Source organism: Sceloporus occidentalis, unplaced genomic scaffold, assembly GCF_023333645.1.
Source record: "Sceloporus occidentalis isolate IW3139 unplaced genomic scaffold, rSceOcc1.0.p SCAF_2, whole genome shotgun sequence".
In the NCBI taxonomy this organism is placed as follows: domain Eukaryota; kingdom Metazoa; phylum Chordata; class Lepidosauria; order Squamata; family Phrynosomatidae; genus Sceloporus; species Sceloporus occidentalis.
This window is the reverse complement of record NW_028316982.1, coordinates 62229671-62246523: the sequence shown is the minus strand read 5'-3', so window position 1 is coordinate 62246523 and position 16853 is coordinate 62229671. Positions and strand designations below refer to the sequence as shown.

Below are 16853 nucleotides of genomic sequence, written 5' to 3'. Positions count from 1 at the left end.
TTTTTCAGTTTGGTCAAGGGATCAAGGAGTGCATTTTTTGGCCTTTGATACTTGGAGCAGTTCTTAGAATTTTAAATAAATGTACATACAATACTTTAACATTATATATATATGTTAAGAGTAAAAATTAATAATTACTCATAAAATATTTTTAAATTCATTAAAGTAGGCTAGTCATTATTACTACATAAAATCTCCCTATGCATGCTTAATTTATTAAATTTGTATTTAATGATTTATTATATTTATCAATAAATTTCTATAATCTATATAGAATATTAAATAAACTTGACCTTCATATATTACTGGCAATTGATTCTGAAGTAAAAGGAATTAAATTGACTATCACTGACTATAGTGAATTTAGTTTCTTTTCTATAGTGCAATTGCATTTAGCAGTTTGCCATTCAATTTTTTTTTTACAACAGGTGATAATGTAATTTTTTAAAAAATAAAATTCTGGAAGCCTGCATCCATGCTGTACTTTGTCTACACTTGATTTACGCACAACATAGAATTATTGTCACATTGCAAAGGTAGAAAACGTAATGAAAATTGTGGTTAATGGTGACTGACTTTGGGCAAGATGAGGAAAACAGAAAACTGAGTTGGGCAGCTGGGAGAGAATGACATGGTATTTATGTAGGAGGGCATGGCTGGCTGGTTGACAGGTGGGGTGACCTAGTTAGAATAAGACAGATCTGCTGCATCTTTCATAGTTTCGTCATGCAAGCTACAGTTAGACGAAATTTCCTTTTTTACACAACTGTGAAAGATGCAGGAGGCCTACCCTCTGTTGCCTTTGGCTTCCCTATTGACTGTAACAGTAACTAGGAGTACTCCACACCAGTAGCATCACTGGGTGTGTGTGCGGATTGCATCGAATGACACCTCAGTGGGGGGTAATACCTGGTTGGGCCCCCGCCCCACCCCTTCTCGCTGTGGCTTGGTTTTTCTTGGGAGAACTGGGCCTCAGCAAGGAGCTGGGTGGAACACATGCACGCCGCTCCTTGCCACAGCTTCATTTTCCTCAGGGGAGAACCAGGCCACAGCAAGGAGGAGTGTGGAGGCACGCATGGCCAGCCCAGCTTGCTGCGGCCCGGTTCTTACATGGAAAATCAAGATGCAACAAGCAGGGGCAGGGCTTGCCCCTTTTGGTTGGAAGCACCCCCCCCACACACACACACACCAGGTGACAGCAAATCCCGGGACGCCACTGCTTCACACTACAAAATTATGTTGCTTGTTCCACTTATGGTCTCTAATTTATTTTCATTGAAATGTTTTATATGAATGAATTCAGAAAGTTAATTGCAAAGCTCCATTTACCTTTCCTCTATAAAGTGTTGCAAGATCATGAGTTACCCATTTTTTTTAGCTGTACACATGCTGGGCTGCTTGATGTTACTTTCTGGCTTATTTCTGCACTAATATTTTACTCCAGGCCTTATTTGCATTAAATCAAGGAAACTGAATACCTGTAGTACAATCCTATGCAATTGTTCTTTTCCTCACCAGGTGTCCAATCAATTTGTGTTATTTTCTTTATAGGTTAAAGATTTACTTGCTAGAACATACAGCAGATGGCAGCAACTGATAAACAGTTCTCAGCTTACTCAGGTACTGTGCAACTCAATTAGCTTTTTATGTTGCAATGTGCCCTTGCAATAATATTGCAGATCTTCAATTAATGGCAGTGCCACACATTTCTTACTATATCTTTATGCAGGTTATAAATAATCAAGTTATTTTGCTTAGAGGTATCTCCATGGATTAGTCAATAGAAATCAGCCAGTTGGGGGTGGAAATAAAAAAAAAAGGGAATTCAGAGTGTGTCTCATTCACCTGATGTATCATTCAGTTGGCAAGTCTTACAATAGTCATGAAGTAAAGTTAAACTATGCCATAGTGTGGAAGAGAATGAAGTATAATGTGCACGTTAACTATGAGAAAAAAGCTGTATAGATGTCACACAATTCTGTAAAAATATACATAAGCAGCTGGAAAGGTGATGGCTCATGTGCTTCTTAAAGCATCTGACTAATTCAGTAATAAAGTACTGTGCAGGCTGATAATATAAATGTCCTGTGTCAAGAATAGTACAAAAGAGAAATTTAATTTTTCAGAAGGAATCTATAGCTCAAGGAGGGAAAGTTTTTAACATGAAATCTTAAACTGAAATGTGAAGTCGAAGGCTTTCATGGCTGCCATCCATAGTTTTTTGTGAGTTTTTCGGGCTATGTGGCCATGTTCTAGAAGAGTTTCTTCCTGACATTTTGCCAGCATCTGTGGCTGGCATCTTCAGAGAATATTTGCCTGGAAAGGACTTGGGTATATATATTGTGTGACCGGGAAAGGCAGGAGTGATTTGCATGTGTATTGTTCTGTTGCTGATGGCTGGCCTCAGGGTGGGAGGGTCTGCAAAAGAGGATTAGTGTTTGCTTGATAGTGCTCATTGTCTGCTGGGAGATTTCTCATTTGCATTTGTTGAGTCTTTATCTTGCTATTTTTCAGGACTACTAGCCAAACCTTGTTTACATTAAGGGTTTCCTGTTTCCTGTTGAAATTGTCCAGGTGTTTGTGGATTTCAGTGGCTTCCCTGAAACCCACAAAAAACTATTAAACTGAAATGTTGCTTCACATATTCTCTCTTGCCTACAGTTTCTTTACCATAGTTGCATTTCTGAGATTCCTGGTGTTTGTTCTCATCTTCCTCCTCCAATTCTAGCGGATGATCCATGATTTTGTGGTCCCAGATGCTTAACAAGATGTATGTCAAAGTGGACGATGTGGCCATGGAAATATGAGGATGAAGACTTTGTGGTCTAAAACAACGAACCACTCTATAACCAGACATCATTTCCACATGGATCAATGAAATTCTCACACTTTCCTCCTTCCCCAGTAGCTGAATTAAGCAGCATTTACCATTAGGACTTGCTTTTCAAAATATCTTTTAGGCACTGAAAAGATAATCCCATTATACGTTATAAGAACATTTTGTTTTCCTCAAGTCAATCTGAATTCGATAGATGGAGTTTTTAAATATCTTAGTAGTCTTAAAATTCTTTATAACCATTCTCTATTGTGCTTTTATAAAGGATACTACATTTCCCACCATGTTCATGTGTGTATGGGTTCTCAGATTACATCTAGCATATCTGCTGATGGCTTTGAAACAAAATGAACAAAGTTCAGTAAGTGGTTGATTGTATACTTGAGCCAAATCCCCATTCACATTTGGAATATAGTTTTCATGATTATACAGGAGTTACATTCCAAATAGCTGAGACTCAGTTTACAGAGGACAGCAATCATAACTGTGAGCCCATTAATAAGATTCACAGTGGTTCATACTTTGTGTTCAACTAAGCATAAAATGCTATTTTGAAATGTTACTGTTAAGTAGTTGTCTGGAGAGTTGTTTGTATGGAAAAGTATATAGATTTCATTTCAGAGAAGTTTATTCTTCAGTGTCTGGCCATCCCATTATGGGCTCTACACAATATAAGTTTATTTGAATATTTTGTAGACAAGTCTCAACCTTATGCTAGTTAATATAATACTCAAGGTGTATAGATGTATGTTCACTAATTTAATCTCTGTATTTTATTTTGTATGCACTTTTATATTCTAAAAACTTGCACTATCATGCCTGTGAATAAACATAAATATTTGGAAGCCATAACAGAAATTGAGTATAATGATATATACTTAAGTCTAAAATATTTGATTTTTACATGAAGATATTTTTGGCACTGAATTTAAATCAAGTAATGAATTTCTAGCAGCGGGGTGTTTTCATTGATTTCAGCAGAAGCTGATTTGTATCCCAAGTGTATTGAAAATATTTCGTACTTCCAGTAATATTAAGAATTTTCCTTAATCCCACTGAACCATAAATTGAGTGGAAAATGCTACCTCAAAAGGAATAGATTTCTTATTTCTTTTAAAGACATGAGTCAATATCATGGTCAGTATCCAGAGAACACTGATGTATAGTGAAAAGCACTTTTGCTCTGACATATGTTGGGGCGGGGGGGGGGAGTTTCTTATTTCCCCCCTCTTTCAGCTGCAGCACCTTGCACAACACTGAAAGCTAATCTAGAAGGCCCTCTGAAGTCAGAGAACAGCTTTTCAAATAAGCTGCATGGGAATAAAGACTGGAAAAGCTCTGGTGTTCTTGCACACCGTGCACAGCTCTCTGGGTCCTGCCTTATATTCAAAATCCTTTGGTTAATTTCTATCTTTCAGTATAATTTTATATACAACTTCAGGGTTTTTTTCTAAAAAATAGCATTTTCTTACATTAAAAGTACAGAATATACTAACTCTCTCTAATGGCATTTTACTGTATTTGTGTATTATTTTTGTAATACTGCTTTGTAAGTACAAATATCAGAATTTGCTTTACATAAAACTATAAAGATCTCAATTTAATCAACTTTTTTTAATGTAACAAAACCAAATGCAAAAATAAAGTATTAAATAACATTCTTTGTGTCTCTATCTAAATTGCACATGTATGTTAAAAAAAAAATGGGCACTTATCTACACAATCCCAGAAAGGAAATTTAATGTGTTATGTAACACTTCATATGCATCATGTGTTCTTGCTCTCTTGACTTTCCTCCTTAAATCAAACATAAATTCTTAGCTAACGCATCAGTAAAAATGCTGCTGGCTAACTGGTACTAGGCTCAACTCATCCTAATTTTGTGCGTGTGGTTGATAAGTGCTGAGACATAGCATGGCATTGCAATGTGAATTCCTGAAAGCAGGGCAAGAAAACTTTACAAATATTGCTTGGGATAACTTAAATAAAGAGCCAATGTGGGATAGTGGCTTGAGTGCTGGAGTAAGACACTGGAAGACTGCACTTCGGTGTCCTTGGGCAAATCACACACTCTGTCTCGGGAAGGCAGTGGCAACCCCCACTCCAAACAAATTTTACCAAGAAAAACCCATGATAGGGTTGCCTTCAGAGCAGCATAAACTGGAAATGACTTGAAGGCACACAACAACAAAAACTTAAATAAGGATTTGATTTTTTCCCCACAGGGCAGATTTTACATATTTGTGATTTCATTCATTGAGCAATATTTTCCATTTGTGAGAAAAGTTATGCACACATTGAATCAGCCTTGAGCAGAGAACTGTAGTTTCTAACAACAGTTTGTCTCTCTAATATGTCTATCTTTATGAATACTGTTTAGTTTTCTTGCCTCTTCTGATCACTGCCAGTACTTCAGCTTTTGAAAGCATGGCAGTTTAGCCAACTGAGAAACAACAGTTTGGCTCTTGAAAACATGGCAGACTGACTGGAAAAACATGGCAGCCAAAGATTACAGAAGTTTTGCTTGGAACTCCAGAAGCAGTACTACAATAGTCCATCCTGACAGTGGCAGTGGTGACAAGGGTGGAGTTCATCCTACTCCTCTTCTAGTTAACCACATGGACATATTTTGGCTAAACCATAAGTGACATGATGTTTCAGGTTTGGATTAAAATTCCAGTTTTATGAAATGCTGGTGGTACCATATGTTTCTGGTAATTTGAATTTTTTTTTTAAAACTTGCTGTAAGTTTTTTAAATGAGGGAGGGAAGGACTGTCTTGGGGCTTGTGATGGATATATTGCAGACTGTGCCTTGCCCAGTACCCTTGTGATGTTAATGACTTCCTCTTGATGCTCTTTCTTTCTCTTTGTTCCATGCCTCAGCTACCCTTAATATAAATTAAATAAACCATATAAGTAAAATATCATGCAACTATATATAACAATCTCTTTCTAAACTATAGATTACTTTGGATACAGAACATTTTTCCAGCAATGCAATTGTTTTGCCACAGTTGGTATCAAGTAGCTCATTTGTACATTAGTCCTAATCTATAATACCAGAGAATTTGGAATTATAAACCATTAGAAATTCTGGTGGAAAAAAATCTCTGAAATTTAGTTTCTTCCTATTCCATAATGAAGCAATTCTACATTCATTTTCCGTGTACAGTATACTGCTGCCCTGTTTACTTGTTTGGGTTTTTGGTTTAACTGTTGGCAATCTAATTACACAGCTAGTTCATTTTCAATTTAATGTTAGATTCTTGTTGTCTGCTAAGCTTCTTATTCTTTGTGTTTATGTTGGCACAGTACTGTAATTAAACCTTTCTTTTTAAGCAAATGTGGAACCCAATCATCTCAGTGGAAATACTGGCAATGGCAATATGCTAGTATCAAGGAACAAGAGATTATATAATGAAGGAGTGAGGGTTTATATAATACCCCTGAGTAAGAGTTTTTTGAATCTCATACATGTATTGCTATATTCCATCCTTACATAATGGGAACAGGAAATTATAACCCTGTTCATTGATTCTGTGTGCATGCCTACAAAGCAGCAGACTTCCAAACAGCACCATTAATTTACCACATTTTGAACTAATAAACATTGCCATCTAAAGTAAGGATAGATGGAATTCAGGCTTCCAGTATCTGCTTGGTTTTCCCCCTAGAGACCTAAATTATTGCTGAAGAAAAGTGTAAAACTGGTTGTTGCTGTTTCTTCCTCCTCCTCTCTCTACATGTTATTTATTTTCTGCCTCCCCACTCCTCCCCCCCCCAAAAAAAGCTAGGACTCAAGACAGTTTACAAAATAAAACAAAACATAAAGGGATCTTGTCGCAGCTTTTGAGACCGACTGGGAGAAGGAATTCTTTTGGTAGCATAAGCTTTCATAGACTTATCCATCTGTAGAAGTGGAGTTAAGTCTATGAAAGCTTGTGTTAACAACTTTTCAGTCTCAAAGATGCTACATGATCTCTTTGCATACTGATCCTGACTAACACAGCTATGTCTTTAAATAAAAGTAAAATAAAGAAAACCAAATATTGATATTAAAATGAAATTAAACTTTCTATAATATTTAAAAGATTTAGAATATACATTTTAAAATAAAAGCAGTACAATTAATGGCAGTACAGCATCCTAATAAAGTCCTTTCTGTAATAATAACCCTGACTTGAAATCCTGTTAAAATGAATAAAGGCATTCACTATCAACAGAAAAGGATAGTGGCCCTTCCAGTCTCCCTAGGAAGAAAGTTATGGAACCTAGAGGCAGCCATGGAAAAAGCCCTGCTTCATGGCTTCACAAGATACACTTGTGAACATGGTGGAACTAAGAAGCAGATGCACACTTAGAATTAAGGAACAGATCATGTCAGAATGCATTCAACCCAGTTACTTGTTTTTAGTATAATAACTGTGCATGGTCCTTTTGCAAATAAGTTCCTTGTCCCCTCTTCCCCATCTTTGTTTCAGAAGTCCAATCTTGTGGTAGGGTAGGTGTAGGAAATGTTGCAGATGAACAATTGGGATATAAGTATTCACACACATAGCCATGATAGTCCATATGTGCATGCAAAGGGATCTTATAGTACCTTTGAGACTGAGGCTACATCCACACTGCAAAAATAATGCAGTTTGACACCACTTTAGCTGTCATGGCTCAGTGCTATGGAATCTTGAGAACAGACTTTTGTGAAATTTAGCCTTATCTGTCAAAGTGCTCTGGTGCCACAGCAAACTATAATTCCCAAGATTCCATAGCATTAAGCCATAGCAGTTAAAGTGGTGTCAAACTATTATTTCTGCAGTGCAGATGCAGCCTGAGAGAAAGAAGTTTGTAGCATTAGTTTTTGTAGACTGGATCAACTTCATCATCAGATGCCAGTAACTGGGAGTTAGAAATCCAAGGTGAGTTAATGCAATTGATGGAAATCTCTAACTTCTATCCCCATCCTGAAGAGACCCTCACTTCCAAGTGGGACTATTAAGTTTAGAGTCTGAACTGACCTAACTGTATATGGGTGTGCAACTTTAAAAAAAGTCTACATGATGATGTCACCTTTCCTCCAATAGTGGGACTGAAGGCAATTTGCAAAATAAACCAGAGAAGGCTAAAAACATACCAAAACATCAGTAAAATATATACAATTGGTCCTCCGCGTTTGCAGCTTTGACTTTTGTGGATTTGATTATTTGCATTCTCTAGGAATGTCTAGGTCCTCTAGCACAATTGTGCCAGAAGTTGAGCATAGAGCTGTGCTGGGGAATCTAGAAGTTACTGGAGAAAACACTTGCCTAGGCACTTTTAGGTCCTCCAGCATGATTCTAAATCTTATATCTCCAAAAGTAGCTTTTATGATGTCTCCAGTCCAATTAGAGATGGATTCAAGTAATCCCCATTAATATCAACAAATATTCTCCTATCCAAGCAGAAATTAGATCTTTAATGTCGCTAATTTCCTTCATGGGCTCACAAAAGTTTTGGAGAATATCTCTGTAGAACCTTTTTAACCAACATAGCACCTCTCCCCCCCAGTTTCCTGCTGGAGTTGGAAATCAAGTGTATAATTATTAGTGCTCAGCAGAGACTGCTGCTATTCAGAATTGCAAAAGCAGCTAAGCTCTATCAAGGCAATTAGTAATGTCAGAGGGAGAACAATTAATCGGATTAAAAGTATCAGATTTTCTATAAATAACTCTTCCTTTCATTATCCCGTATGATGAGGAGCTCCTCCGCTGTTTAAACTTCATGACAGAGCTTGCTTTTACGAATTGGGAGGCTTTGCTCTGTACAGTGAAATGGTGCCAAGAGGGGTTTTTAATTTTAATTTTTTTGTAAAAAAAAAAACATAGTAAAGAAACAGGCTTGTTAAACCTAACTAAGCAGGTCTACTTCTAGCTGATGGAAGTATTTGGAAAGAAACATGATGGTGAAAGGTTTACACATTCAGGGTTGATTAGATTGCTTTGGAAGCCAGAGAGTAACAGTTTGCCCTATGGCTAGTGTGGAGTGTGCAGACAAGGGTGCCCAACTGCCCATACAATCCTAAATAGGAGGACCAGACCCTATATGAGATGCCACTGACTTCTGCAGTGATTGTAGTTTTTTGGATGTTGATGCAGCATGCTTGATCCTCATACAAAACCACCACCTGCAAGTGCCATAACCTTGTAGTGAGAGTTGCCTGTCTGCCCTTCAATTTTGCATGCTATAAAGCTGTTGTTTTATGCCTTCAAGTTGTTTCCAATATAAGGTGTCCCTAAGGCATGGGGTTTTCTTGGCAAAATTTGTTCAGAGGAGGTTTGCCATTGCCTTCGCCTGAAGCCCAAGGGCATTTTGTGGGTTTCATGGCCAAGCTGGGAAACAAACCCTGGGCTCCAAAGTTCCATCGTTGAAACCATGCTGGCTCTCAGTAAAGCATTAACCATACTGCATTGGGGGCCAGCAGATGGTGCTGTTGCTCATAGATGTGTTTTCTTTCCTTGGCATTCAAGGATTTTTTAACATTGTTCTTTTTATAGAAAAGAGGGAGCATGTAGTAGAAGAATTTTCCATGTTTCAGCCCCTGATGAACAGATCACTACCTGGAGCAGTGTGTATTGCTGATGATGATGGTCTGTTTTTAATTGTTAATTAACTGGAAAATGTGTTGAAAGTGCATTCCTGACGCTGTTTCCTATCCAGAGTTACACAGAAACTATGGATAGAAAGATGTAAAAGGACACAAGATGTGGAAAAACAATAGACTATGTGTTTAGAAGATAGATATTGACGGAAGAGTTGATTTTTTTGGTAAGATGACCAGACAGAAAAAAAATCAGGCAGATCAGTGGTGAATCATATATTTTGTATATCAGAGCTACCATCTTTGATCTTTGGCATCTCCAGTTGAACTGGGAAATGAGAAGTCCTCTGCCAGTCAGAGTAGGTAGTACAGGACTAGATAGGCAAATCATGTGAGTGTAGGGCAGCTGCCTATGAAGTCAGTGACATTTTCCCAAAGCAGGAATAGGATAACTTGCATCTGTTAACATTCCTTCTATCCAGATATTAAGAAAGTACTTCGCAAAAGTGAAGCCCTCCAGATGTTGGGCTGCAGCTCCTAGCATTCCTCAACATAGGCTGTATGGGAAAGGACTGATGGGATTTGCAGTTCAACTACTGGAGTGCCACACTTTGCCCATCACTCTGTGAAGAGTCAACAAGACTGTTTGTGAAGGGTCGACAAGAGTGCTATTCCTCTTTAGCATGTGGTTATGTGGGCAAGTAGCAAAGCAAACAAAGACCACTGTTAGAATCCTGCCACTAAAGAGGTTTTCAAATTATTTCAGTTTCCTGTGCTGCCTATACCTGTGAGAGGCTTTGTCTCTGTCTGGATGTGATACATGACATATGAGCCAGTCTGATATTAAACATATATTTTTGTAAAGTTTACCACTATACAGCATACTTATGCAGTACTTCATCAGTTCTATTATGGAACTGTTCCTTGGGAAGAAAACCTTTGAGGCCCAGCTGTCCTCATATCAGAAAGGCTGCTGCACTCTTTCAGTAGCCTCATATTCTAAATCAGGTGTGGAAATCATACAGCCCTCCAAATGTTGGATTGTAACTCCGGCGTTCCTCACACTTTGCTGTACTAGCTAGGGCTGCTAGGTATTGCAGTCCAACAGGTAGTCATGTAATTTCCACCCCAATTCAAAAGCATCACAACAAAACATTGTGTTGTGCTTTCTTCATTCTCCAACTTTATATTGGAAGCCTGTAAGATATGCTTACAGTCTCCACTATGTATACATAATTTGCCTCCATGCTAAACAAAAGCCTGCAGCCATATATTTGCACACAGTCTGTATATGTATGCACATATGCACGTCTGCTTTTTGTATGTGTGTGAAGATGGATGTTTCTTTACAGGCAAACCAGCTGGTGCTCTTCTAAATCCTTGACATTCTTGTGTATCGAATATGAAGCACTCGGTAACTGGACAAGTTTCTGACTCCTGACTGTGTAGCTGCTAATTATTCCATTACAAGGTGACTACATAATAGGTCTGGAGCCAAGAAGTGCTTGGCCTCTAAAGCAACTCCCAGGGACACAAGCAAAGCACTGGCAGCTTCAATTGGCTGGCTTTGAACCTGCTTCCTGTTGTGAATACAAAGCCTGCATTAGTTGGGTTATTCAGTTTTCCTCCTGCTTTAACAGTATTCTTACATAAAATGCACAATGCAAGAGAGGCTCAAGTACATGTTTCATGCCAAAATGTCCTAAACTTTCAATTTCCAAAGATGTTACCCAGTGACACCACAGCCATGAATCTGAAGGCCTCATTGTAGTTTAACAAGAAAAGGAGAGTACAAAGTTTCCAGTCCTGAATGAAATTAACCTAATAATTATAAATAGCTGAAATGCTTTGAGTGAAATATTGCTTCCTGGGCTCTTAAGTATAAATAGAAATAAAAGACATTAGAATTTAAAATTAAAAATACACAGTGAGAATAGCTAATGCAAATAACTGATAGCCTTAAAGGAAAATAATTAAAATATTGTTTTGTTTTGTTTTTAAAAAAACACAAACCCTCATTTCTCTTGGAATATTCCAATATGTTTCAAACTGCCTCTCTTAGAAAAACTAAGACTAATGCAAATTTTATTTTGTATTTTTGGTACTCTCTTAGATCTTAGATCTGATCAGTATCCATCTAGTCCAATGTTGAGAGCCCTAGTCAATTCCTCCAATAGACTGCAGCCTCTTCCTTGGGCACTGTATCAGTTGATTTGCAAACAAGACCTGTTTTCCTGGCCTTTGAAAGCTTCTATTTTCACCTTTTTCATCTACCCATTCCATGTCTGAAGCTTCCATTATCACAAAATATAACATTAAAAGCACCATATTTTCCTAGGGCAAGAATAGGTATCGAGACATTCCTTAGTAAAATGTCCTATTCCAACTAACTCTACATGTACTATTGCACAATAAAATTACTCCACTGGCTTAGCTAATGATAAGAGAAAGCAGGTATACCTTGTTGCACAAATTTCTGATCTGTTTCATATTTGGGAATAGTTACCCTTTGTCCCTGCCAACCCACTTCCAATTCAAATCATGGTCTCAAAAGTTTTTGGGGTTTTTTTTTAGCTACAACTCACAGATTTCCTCAGTGAACAATTCAGGGATTGGAATTCAAAAAATAACTATGCTTTGAGCAGGAGCAATGGGCCTGAAGTTTTTTATTTATCTGTTTGTCTATATCTATATATCTATATCTATCCTGGATATAAAAGACTACTGTATAAGATCCAGTGTTATAGTGAGACTGGAACTCACAGGGTTGGGACTTTCTGGTCAATAGGAGCAGTAAGAAAATTATCAACTCATTTGAAATGTGATGCTATAAGAGAGTTCTGTGGCTGTCATGAACCACTAAAAAGATGAGTCAATGGCGGGGTACAAACCGCCGCTTTGCGGCGGTCTGCCGCCGCCGCTGGTAGATCCGCGGGGGAGCCGGAGCCTCCAGACGGTGCGGCTCCCGCGCGGAGCGAAAAAGAATCTCTTTAATGGAGCTTCTTCTTGAGTCGCGTTTGCGACGTAGCGAGGCGCCAGGGGCGCACTCGCTACGTCACAACCCCCGCGACACGTACGGATGCTCAGCGTCCGATACGTAAAGATGGCGGCGCCCATGTGGAAGGGGCGCCGCCATCTTGTATGTATTCTATACGTACTAGGGTTAGGGGGGTGCGGAAGCACCGCCCCTTCCTAACCCTAGTATGTATAGAAGACGTACTGTATGGCGGTTTGTATCCCGCCAATGGTTCCAAAAGCAAATCAAACCTGAAGTCTCACAAGAAATCAAAAGGACTAAATTGAGGCAATCATATTTTGGACACATTATGTGACAACATGACTCATTGGAAATGAAAATGTTTGGTAAAGTAAAAATTATTAGAAAAAATAGGAGATCACATTGCAATCAGTCAAAGAAACTACAAAGTTGAGCCTTCAAAACTGTCAAGAACAGGTGGTCTTGGAGGTCTCTCATTCATAGGGTTGTCATAAGCTGAAGACACCTGGGAGGCACATAGCAAGAAGAGCAATTGCATCATCTGCTACCACACTGTTACCTCTGAGCTGAGCTGCAGTTCTCATAGTAACTGGAGGGAAAATTCAAAGATATAGCCATGTTAATCTGTAGAATCAGTATGTAGAGAGATCTTGTAGTACCTTTGAGACTAACTGAAAGAAAAAACTTGGCAGCATGACCTTTCGTAGACTACAGTCTACTTCCTCAGATGCATTTAGTGGAGGGAAAATTGATTTTCTGGCAACAATATATTATTGCGAGCTACTCCTGTTGTAACAGTGTTTGGGGATGGCTAGATCTTGAACAGACATTTAAAACATTATCCTAACAAATGTCCTGCTGCTTCTGGAGGTGAGAACTGCTAAGAGTGGTTTGTTATAGTGATTATAGACAGGCCAAAATAGAGCTGGTTTGGGTCACTGGAGTTGCATGTGTCCTAAGATGCTGGAAACCACGCTAAAGCCACACTCCAGTCCTAAGGAGTGAAGCACAGCTTTGGCGCAGCTTCTGGCCTCTTAAGATGCATATGTCATTTAAAAAGCATACCTCCAAAATGACCCAAAGCAGCTTTATTTTGGCCTGTCTGTTTGGGCCTATAGTTGCCAGGAGTTGAACTCTCCTGGGAAATTGGCTATAGGGACCAACATGGTGAATGCATGTGCTTTGAAGTTCACCATTACACCACTCTTAAGGACTTCATGATTTATGGCTTTGTTTGTCTTTTAAATGTTACTTGCAGTGTGTGTCTTCCCTCCCCCATTCTTGTTTTTCAACATCCTACAATTTGCTTTCTGGGTCAAACTCAGTTGTAAAGATTATTGAGCTAGGCACGAAATCTCCAGAGGACTTTTCTGCTCGGCTTCTTTCTCTTCATACCAGCCTTGGGTATAGTAAAAGAAGGGCTTGCGAAGAAATGAACATGTGCTTCTGACTGGGACTTGTGCAATGAAATTAAAGGGCATGGTGTACCAGGAAAGTCAGTTTTGCAAAAGTGTATGTTTTATAACTGAGCAGCATTAGAAGTGCTGCAAGTTGATTTCCATTATATTACTTTCTTTTACAAGGGAAGTGAAATCAGTAAAGGACAGATTGTCAGGATTTTTTTTAAAAATTACATGGTTAATCTTTTTTTTTAATCCGTTAATCTGTCCTTTCCTTGGACTCATGTTAAGAAACCTGTTTCATCTACATGTTTGCTCCAGCAGTGGAAAGGGGAACCTGATTTGTAACCTTAACAGCCCTAAAGATTTGTCATCTGCCTGCCACCCTTCAGCCATGGTGGGTTTTAACACAGGGTTAAACTAACCACAATGGTGACCTTATTGATGTGTCAACTCCATTCACACTGAAAGCAGGGATGGGCTGAAATAACTGCTTGACATATTCAAACGATGCAAGCTCTAAATAAACCAATAGCACACTTTTCAGACTTTCTTGGAAGCCAGAACCTTTTAAATTGTCTTAGCTGAATTTTACAATTGACTTCTCAACTTGTTTTTTTTAAAGAAAAGATGCATTTAAAACTAAGTATTTTAAGATAAATCAAACTGCTTTCTCTTAAATACTATTGGAAGACTATTTTAACAATTCCTTTTTCAGCCAGGTGGAAGCTGTAGATAGAAATAAAAATGATTGGTTTTCAGCAGGGGATGAAGTATAGACACAACCAGGAAAGTCTTAGCAAAGTTCTGTGTCAAACAAGAAGCAACCTCAAAAGAGACCAGCTAACATTTCAGAGCTTGGCCATGCTGGTTGCAGGATTCTGGGAGCTGAAGTTCAAAGAGTAATTTTCCAAGCTGTGCATTTGCTTTGTTGGAAGCCATCTCCTTTCAGGTCACACCTGATACACTGGAAACAAAAAACCAGATTACAGTTGGCTCTCCATATCCACAGATTCTTTATGTATGGATTTAACTATCCATGGCTTGAAAATATGCAGAAACATATAGAAACCAAAAAGCAAACCTCGATTTTGCCATTTTATATAAGGGACACCATTTTACTATGCCACTGTATTTAATGAGACTTGAGCATCCATACATTTTGGTATCAGCAGGGAGTCCTAGAACGAAAACCTCAGTGATACCAAGAGCCCCCTATAGTCCTTGGTTGCATCAGGAAAATGGTGATCAAGATCCTATATCAGCTACTTAGTGTGTTCTAGCCTGACTCACCTCATCCTGGTTCAACAGGCATTGGTCACTACTGTTAATTGGGTTGCAGCAGTCCCCCAGTGATCTATCAGTCCATCTATCTTCCCCCAATGATCTCCAGTGAGACAATCAGAGACAAGATCCCTGTTTCAATTCCTCCCCACTCTGGATATTGCTAATGGGAGTGAAATGCAAATATCAGGCTGTTGCATCCAATCAATAGAAGACTAGATCTCTGTTGCTCACAGCAGCTGCTCATAGAATCATAGAGTTGGAAGAGACCACAAGGGCCATCCAGTCCAACCCCCTGCCATGCAGGAACTCTCAATCAGAGCAAACCCGACAGATGGCCAACCAGCCTCTGCTTAAAGACCTCCAAAGGAGGAGACTCCCTTACATTGCAAAGGAGTTTGTTCCACTCTCGAACAGCCCTTACTGTCAGGAAATTCCTCCTAATGTTGAGGTGGAATCTCTTTTCCTGTAGCTTGCATCCATTGCTCTGGGTCCTAGCCTCTGAAGCAGCAGAAAACAAGCTTGCTCCCTCCTCAATATTGTTACCCATGCTGCTCCATATATATTTTGGTATAAATGATAACCCTTAATGACCCCTAGATGAACTCTAATAGCCTGTCCACCATTGCCAGCAAGGCATGAGGACATGTACATACACCCCTGAGGGGCACCCACATCATCATATCTAGAGAGTCGCATAAGAGGATTATCATATGACCAGGAAGAGCAAATGTTTGCCTTGCCTGAGGCTCTTACCCCCTCCCCAGGGTCTGTTGTCCGAGCAGCTTAAGACCACTAAGACAATCAGACAGGGACATCCAGGTGAAAAGCAAGTAATTAAACACCTTTGTTCTCACCATCAAGCACCTTTGCCAGAGGCAAGATTTTGCCTATAAATACTCTCAGATTTGCCTGTTCACTGGGCCAGTCTGGACTTCAGGGGGAAGCTCTGTCCCCTTGAACCCTGACCTGGCCCCTGATTCCTGGCCAGTCATTCCATGGCTGAGCCTCATGCCATCCTCATCATATTCCATTTGGATTCCTGGAGGGAGTCTACATTCTGGTACGTATCACCCCAGTGATGCCTAAAATCCTATTCCATGCTAACCTATGCTTTTCCTGAGCCTTGTATATGTGTGTGTATGCTAGTGAATCGTATGTGTTTTTCCCCTTATAAATAAATTGGTTATTAATTCTAGAAGTCTGTCTCAGCTCCATTTAGTGGGATCCCCTGGTCTACTCCGTATACATATCGGGAGACGATTCTGCAAGGGCCGTCGTAGCAGGCCCCCTCTTGCAATATTTGAGCTAATAACAATAATAATAAAATTCCCCTAAACGGACCCTTGGCTACAATATGACATCCCTTCAAATATTTAAACAGGGCTATCATATCACCTCTTAACCTTTTCTTCTCCAGGCTGAACATCCCCAGCTCCCTAAGGCATTACTCATAGGGCATGGTTTCCAGACCCTTCATCATTTTAGTTGCCTTCCTTTGGACACACTCCAGTTTCTCAATGTCCTTTTTGAATTGTGGACACAGTCTTCTAGGTGAATCCTGACCAAAGCAGAATAGAGTGGCACTATTACTTCCCTTGATCTAGACACTATACTTCTATTAATGCAGCCTAGAATCACATTGGCCCCTTTAGCTGCCATATCACACTGTTGTCTCATGTTCAACTTGGACTCCTAGACCCATTTCACATGTAGTCTCGTTCAGCCAGATGTTCCCCATCCTATATCTATGCATTTCA

General features: G+C 39.2%; 1 protein-coding gene across 4 annotated transcripts in view; it reads left to right on the top strand.

Annotated features, from left to right (window-relative positions):
* SLF2 (SMC5/6 complex localization factor 2) overlaps window positions 1–4494 on the top strand; it is a 48887-nt gene extending 44393 nt beyond the window's left edge. For all 4 annotated transcript variants that reach the window (XM_089509750.1, XM_089509749.1, XM_089509748.1 and 1 more), the window contains 2 exons: window positions 1552–1620; window positions 2729–4494. In XM_089509750.1, coding sequence (XP_089365876.1) covers window positions 1552–1620; window positions 2729–2764 — 105 coding nt within the window. In that variant the 3' untranslated portion in view covers window positions 2765–4494. The remainder of the gene's footprint in view (window positions 1–1551; window positions 1621–2728) is intronic.
* The last annotated feature ends 12359 nt before the right edge of the window (window positions 4495–16853 follow it).